General features: G+C 56.6%; 2 protein-coding genes across 2 annotated transcripts; one reads left to right on the plus strand and one right to left on the minus strand.

Moving 5' to 3' along the window:
- Positions 1–1,937: 1,937 nt before the first annotated feature.
- On the plus strand, positions 1,938–4,310 carry B0T15DRAFT_486702 (FAD dependent oxidoreductase; the record flags this gene model as incomplete). The annotated part of the gene is made up of 3 exons (XM_062866378.1): positions 1,938–2,199; positions 2,327–3,528; positions 4,269–4,310. 3 exons carry the CDS (start codon positions 1,938–1,940, stop codon positions 4,308–4,310), a joined length of 1,506 nt encoding a protein of 501 aa, XP_062718990.1.
- On the minus strand, positions 4,207–6,902 carry B0T15DRAFT_560112 (heterokaryon incompatibility protein-domain-containing protein; the record flags this gene model as incomplete). The annotated part of the gene is made up of 7 exons (XM_062870523.1): positions 4,207–4,946; positions 4,983–5,015; positions 5,068–5,524; positions 5,573–6,266; positions 6,318–6,510; positions 6,550–6,679; positions 6,762–6,902. 7 exons carry the CDS (start codon positions 6,900–6,902, stop codon positions 4,654–4,656), a joined length of 1,941 nt encoding a protein of 646 aa, XP_062718991.1. The 3' UTR covers positions 4,207–4,653.
- Positions 6,903–7,358: the final 456 nt, after the last annotated feature.

Here is a 7,358-nt window from a genome sequence, read left to right on the forward strand (position 1 = left end):
CCAGAGGGAAGAATGGAGGCCGCTTGGTAACGGGCTGTAGAGGGCCAGCTAGAGGATGTAGAGGTATACGGAAGTTAGCTTCGGGGCACCGCCATCTTCAAGCGCCGTCTCTAGCACGAGAGGCGGTATATTTCGCTGGAGAGGGATGGTTGGATGCGAAAGCGGTGCCTACCTTTTGGCGATGAGGCAGTTGGGCTTTGGACAAGCCGCGCCGATGCGCAGACAGTGTGAGTTGCCTACAGCTCCTAGAGAAAGCATAGGCTTGCTGGCTTGACTGTGCGTCGCAGGAACTCGTACCTCAAGTTCGTTGACCTCCTTATATGCCTTGTAATGGCGTACTTCGCTTGTGGTCCATCGGATCTATCAGCTTCGTGTTGCCCTCGCAAGTCCGAGGTAACCTTCTCTTCCTTTTCCTTGATGTCGCGGTGTGCCGCCACCCGGCTCTCGCAGGAAGCAATATTCCCAAACTTCCGCCGAGGATCCGTTGCCAGCAGCGCCAAACAGAACCCCTAGATTCTTTGGTACCAGTAGTTAGTCAAAGTCGGCGTTGAACAACCGCGCTATACGCCTGGTTCAAAGAGCTGTTCGTCGAACAGTGTGGTTGCAATTGAGGCCGACCAAAAGAGAGTCGAAAGTAATTAAATCAGATTCCCTCTACCACTTCAGTCCAGCTAATTTCCATCCTTCGCTAGACAAAACATCCGAGCCAACTCGCATTAAGACACCATCTTGTCATACCACTTCACCAGAATCCTGTTAACGACAATGGAGAGCAGCCTGCGAAGTACGTATGGCCACCAAGTCAGCGAGAACTACTGCTACCAACATTCTTCCAGCCGGCTGGATATTCTCGCAAAAGTGGCCAGCGAGCAACCCTACCTTCCCGTTCAAGCGCCCGAGCACAACATCAACAACCAGTTGCTCTTGCTCGCCAGGGCTGCGGCGATGGTGGAGCGACAGGGTGCCGAGAAATCACAGTCCTTGGGCAATAGCAAGCCCTCCTCGCCGCGAAAGTTAGCGGAGGATCGCATGAACCGACTTCGTTCTTGCTCCATCTCGGCTAGCCTTCAGCCATTCCTCCTCAACTCGGCCACCCGCGACTGGGCTCGTCGCGCCGGTAGAGCAAATCGCTAGGCGGGCGGGGAGAGGGGGTGACCAAGTATGGCAGCGGCGAGGGAGGAGAGGAGTAGTAGTATTGATGGATACCTTACCCATGCTTGGATGAAGAGTCGGATACGGTACGGGATGAAAGCTACCGTAGGTACCTGGATGGCGAATAGGCACAATAAAAACACACACAAAACAACTAGCGCCTGTGTGAACCCATACTGCAGCTCAGTCACGCGATGGACGTCGCCGTCGAAAAGGCCAGCGAGACCCCAATCCAGCATATGTTTGTTGCCGGGACGGTAGAGGAGTTGACATGGGAAGCTCAAGATACTCGTGCACTGCCATACCGCAAGCACTCCCGGTAGGCTTACTTGTCCGTGAAAGCCAGACGCCGATTGGATAGAATGCCTTCTTGATATGTCCACACGCATGTGGCCCTTTCGGAGTCTTTGATGGTGACCCTGGTGTCTTCCATGCCGTAGTTGCTACAGGGACGGAGTGATACGTTTGAGATGATCGGCCTCGGCCTGGTTGCTGTCCACAAGGGCGCCCCGCCGCTATGCAGAGTATTGTACAAGCACCCCCACGCATCCCACAACCGCTCAGCGCCCCAACTCATCTCACGAGTTTCCCCGCTTGGTGACCACCTCACCTTATTTTACAACTCATTAGCATCCACACAGGTTCTAAATCATCTTTGAGTGCTGAAAGCAATTGAAGGGATGAGAATCAGACCTCCACCTTAGCCTGCCGAATTCTCGTTGCAACTTTCACAAGGTTCAAGTGAAACGATCGCCTTCAGTAGTAGAGCAGAGCTCACCTGAGCAATGGACGAACGGGCCAAAATCCCCGTCTCCCTTCCCAGCGCCAACCCGACAGTAAGTTACTGGCAGGAGCCGCCCGATACCATCGCCGACCACCGGAGCACCCCTGACCTCCCCGCCTCCGTCGACACGGTCATCATCGGCAGCGGCATCACTGGCGCCGCCGTGGCATGGAATCTCCTATCACAGACTCAGAGCACCAACCCTGGCGGCATCGTGATGCTGGAAGCGAGACAAGCCTGCTCAGGTGCCACAGGCCGGAACGGTATTGTGTTTTTCAATCCATCTTCATTCTATACCCATTTCTCATTTCATCCCCTTTCTCTTACAAACTTTTCCCTCGAAAGGAAAACAAAAAAGAAAGAAAATAAATAATGACCATGAAATGATAGGAGGCCACACAAAATCCGCATCCTACCGCACCTTCGCGCACCACGCGTCCACCCTCGGCCTGGCCGCCGCCAAGCAGATCGCGCGCCTCGAGCTAGCCAACATCCAGGCCGTCCACGCCTTCGCGCGCGAGCACAGCATAGACTGCGACCTGACGCCCTGCCAGACCGTCGACGTGATCTACGACCGCGCGCAGTGGGACGAGGCGGTGGCGAGCGTGCGCGCCATGCGCGACGCCTTCCCCCACGGCGAGCCGGAGGGCCAGTATGAGCTGTTCTCTCCGGAAGACGTCAAGGAACGGTTTCACGTCCATGACGGGGCGTATCAGGGCAGGGAGGAGCGGGTGCAGGGCGGGGTGGGCTACTTCGCGGGGAGCTTGTCCGCGTATAAGTTTGGGCTGGGCGTGCTGAAGCTTTGTTTGGAGCGGGGACTGAATTTGCAGACGGGGACGCCGGTTACGGGGTTGGAGAAGAAGAAGAAGAAAAAGAAGGCGGGGGAGAGAGAGGGGATGTGTTGGTGGGAGGTCAAGACGCCTAGAGGGCCTATCAACGCCAAGAGGGTGGTTCTGGCCGCGAACGGGTACACGGCCGCGGTCTGGCCGCGGTTTCAGGGGGTTGTTGTTCCACTGCGAGGGCAGGTGACGGCGCAGCGGCCGGGGAGCAAGATGCCGCGCCGGGGGTGTCTGCCGACGACGTATAGTTTCATCTACAAGAAGGGCTATGAGTACATGGTTCCGCGACCCGAAGGGTCGAGGTTTGCGGGGGATATCGTTATAGGGGGCGGGCTGGTGCGGGCGCCCGATGACGGGCTGTTGGAGTTTGGGACGACGGATGATGGAGCGGTGAATGAGGGTATCAGTCAGTATCTGCGGGAGACGACCCCGCGGTATTTCGGGCCAGATTGGGGGGACGATGACCCTGAAGGAAGGGTGCGGAGTGAGTGGACTGGCGTCATGGGATTCAGCCCGGATGGGTTCCCGCTCGTCGGGAATGTGCCGGGAGAGGATGGGCTGTGGGCGAGCTGCAGCTTCCAAGGGCACGGCATGGTTCTGTGCTGGATGTGTGCAAAGGCCTTAGTTGAGATGATGGAGGACGGGGATAGTGAGCAGCTCAGAGACTGGTTTCCTGACGTATTCAGAATAACGGAGGAGAGGTTGTCCCAAAGTTTCCAGGGGCGGCTAGACGCAATCCCAAAGGCGGGAGACGTGAGTGAAAAGGGCGTATGAACGTTAGAAGACATAGACCTATCCAACTGACCAGTATTTCTATTGGTATTCCTCTTCCTCAATTTCCAGATCTATGTCCTAGCTATTGGGGACTAAAGACAGGGGCTCTGCGGTCAACTCGATCAGCCAGCAGAATCACGGCACGTTGATTATCACGCTACGTGCAGCAACTTGTAAGCGAGCAGACGGGACGGTGTTTCTATATCGAACGACTCAGTTTTAGCTTGCATAACAGCCCGAGTTTTGCAAGGGTGCGCGTACGATATGGAGGTGGGTATATGATATGTACCTATACTGCTGTAAATACTGTATTGCTCACTATGAACCCCCAATTGCCACGGTGCCTCGTAAGTGTTACCCTGCAAGGACTGTGTCTCTTGCTCATTGCTTCTTCCTAGAACACCGGTGTGATGCAGACTGACCACTTGCTGCTCGCTTGGACTCAAAAGCAAAGTCTTGACTTTCGCACAAATGCAATTGATAACTCTCGGTCTCCTTAGCCACGGACCTTGCCGGGCATACCCGGGTCTGACTAAACGGCGAGGAATACTTGCCATGCCCCCGAAAGTGCGCTCTGCGCGCGAGTTGCCTCGGCTACACGGCGTGCCTGGCCACTGGGGAGGCGACGGACATGTATATGGTTGGAGGCATTGCCAGGGCCCCTTAATGGCGCGTTTGCCAGTGTAGATTGCTCAGTACGTCCCTTCCTACCCAGACAGCATATAGCCGGGCCGCCTCGCGGACCGAGCTCCGGACGCTAATGATAAACAAACAAACAAGCAAGCAACTGATAACTCAGCAAGCGCAGACCAACGCCTGCCCCGAAGTTTTGCCGCCCGAGAACCCGTTTGCGTTCCCGGACCGGGGCCGGCTCTATAACGGCCGCAAACGGAGCCGGCGACAAAGGCCGGAAGGCGTCGCCCATTCTATTTGGCTCACACCCCATCGAGTCCCAGATAGGAACGCCGCTCCCGGTACGTGGTCTCAGACTCCCTTCCCCGATTCCTTGTGACATCTCCCCCGTTGTTGTCCGTCATTCGGCTGGGGTTGTCCTTGGAAACAGGGCTCTGCTTCCATTCCGAGAAACGAGGTCACTTGGAAAGCCTAGACGAGGTCAATCCAGACCTCCTCGTATTTTTCATCATCAACAGCCTCCCAGTGCATTATATCATCGATATAACACTCGCCCACAAGCGTGTAGCCCCCTTTCTCTTGGCATCGCCAAATGACAAACGGCACAGGACATCCATAGATGACGCGGACCTTGTCACCCAGCCTCGTATCAAAGGGGCCAACCCCTCGCATGTTCGACGCGGTTCTGAATAGCTGTCTCCCGACACAGGCTGTGGCAACCGCGTCCAAGAACAGGTTCCCATCTCCACCCGCGGATGATGTCTCTCAATTTCTGCAACGTTACGATGCCCTTGACGGACCAGAGACCGCTGTTGTGGCCCGGGTGCCGTTGGCTTTGAGAATTCTCTCACCCTGCGATCACATTCTGCATTTGTTCGAAATTACTGAGCCCAAAGGCATCCGGCTCCAGCGCCCACCAGAGGTAGCCAGCGATAAGGCAGTGATCAAAGTCAGCCAGCATGCCGTCTCGATCCTTGGGCAGGCCGTACCAGCTCTTGCCTGCCGTCAAGGTTATGGCTAGCTTCTCCAGGCTGCGTTTTGTGTGCGGGTGCCGGGCCAGAACCATTTCAAGGTCTTCGATGCCTCCTGTCCACCGGACAAAGGGAGACCGGGCGCTGCGGGTGACGGGCCGTTGTGGCTTGCTTGGCTCTTTGACGTCTTCGAGCATGACGCCGCAGACGGCGAGCCGATCCGGATGGCCCGCTTGGTCGTGTGCGACCCTGAACTTGGCGGCTTTCGACAGACCAGCGGCGAAATCCGGATGTGCGTCCAGCGGCGTCAAGGTTTGCGGGCCGACGAGATGCCATTTCGGGATCCAGGATGGGAGGGCTGAGCCAGATTCCTTTTCAGTGTTGGAGCTCGCACGGAGGATGATACTACGGAAGCAGACTGTGTCGTCAGTGATGTCCCAGCGATGGACATGAGACAGGAAGGCCAAAGACTTGGTAGAACAGAGCATGGCGGACGCCAAGCTGCGGTAGCCGTCCGCAAGGGACTGGCCGTAGTCGGGCGTAATGTAGGAATTGACCTGGTCCGTTGTTGGCAAGCCAAGGAGCCCAAAGATCTTGTCGCGGTCGTCCTCGCACTTGAACTGCCTCGTGAGGGTAAGGAGCTCGCCAAAGGAGAAGCAGAGGGGGTCGACGTAGCTCTGCAGGCGGGAGATTCTGTACATAAAGTACGCATTCATCACACCGACGGGGACGAGGCGGCTCGACTCATCCGAATGGGACTTGTGACAACCGGGCACGAAGCGGTCCCAGTTCGTCCGGATGATGGATGCAGCCAGCCCAATCCACTCCCATGACATCTCGCATGCGCCCCAAATTGCTGTGGCCCGCCGCGCCAGTGCGATTTCCTGGACGACCCAGAGACGGGAGAACCATCTTCTCTTGTATAAGTGCAGCACCTCCAACCACACCTTGCTCTCGGCCGACAGGTCGCCCATGGAGCCCGAGCATGTTCCTGCTTCCTGAATCCGGTACTGAGGCCCTTCCTCCAGCATCCTGTGTGCCGCTGCCGACGTCGACGCCCCCGCCCATGTAGAGACCACCGAGCACACTCCGTCAAAGGCCTTCGAAGATGCCCTCGCAACCGGGTCGGGGACTCGGACTGCATCTTCGTCCTATCCCAGCCACACAAGGACGCTATACGCATTCCGGAAAATCTTGCCCATCGCGGCCACCTGCTGGCTTCGCTCGAGAGCGTTGCTCTGGTCGATGCAGAGCGCGTCGGCCCACACGGTTCGTTTCGAACGATCGCGCCGGACTCGGCGCAGCGCCAGGTAGAGATTGGCGCCCACCATCACCTCTTTCCCGTTGCATTCGATGACTGGGTGGTTGTTGTTGGGTCCGGCGTTTAGCTGCCCACATTCCTCCCGCCCCGTCATCCACGTGTACGAGATGGCCTCGTAGGCGCCGCGGTTGTCGCTCATGGAGCAGACTTGCATACGGCACTGAAGTCTCGCTCCATCCGAGGATCTCGAGGAGACGAAAATGGTCTTTCGAAGGGAGTCGTGTATAGAGCAATCGCGGTGTCGCAGAGTGGTCCTGCGGGGCGGTACCTGTAATGAGAGATCTGACCGCTTCATCGCCCTCACCAGGAGAGGAGAAATTCGCACCATTGTGCCAAACCGCTCTGCTGAAGGCATCGTCCCTGGCCATGAGCTCTCCCATGTCCCGATTGGAGATGGTGGGACCCCGTTGTATATAAGTTGGCATCATGGTGACGGGACCATGGATATTGGTGACGAAAAAACGATGGGAATCATCGATTCGAAAAGAACTGGGACCGATGGCGTTGCGCGATATCGAGAGTGTTCGCATACGGCCACCGTATTTCGGCATTCATAATTTGAAAGGAATTCTCTCCTTGCTCACCCCCATCACTACTGCTTCCCGCGGAGGAGCTTGGACGAGTCGCTTGATTGGATTCGCATAACGTGCATTATAAGCGAGCCGAACATATAAGCGAGTCGAACACTTCTTGGCACAACGCGTCTTCCCTCCACCTAAACATCAGTTTTTCTACAACCCAACATGTCTTCTACTTCAAAGGAAGCCAGGGTAATTTTAGCCCTCAAAGCTCTTCAAAACGACAAGGAACTAAGCATCCGAGCCGTAGCCAAGCTCTATAACGTGCCAGTTACGACCCTCTACGACCGGCGCGCTGGCCGACCT

Source organism: Chaetomium strumarium (genome assembly GCF_033439665.1).
Source record: "Chaetomium strumarium strain CBS 333.67 chromosome Unknown B0T15scaffold_6, whole genome shotgun sequence".
NCBI lineage: Eukaryota > Fungi > Ascomycota > Sordariomycetes > Sordariales > Chaetomiaceae > Chaetomium > Chaetomium strumarium.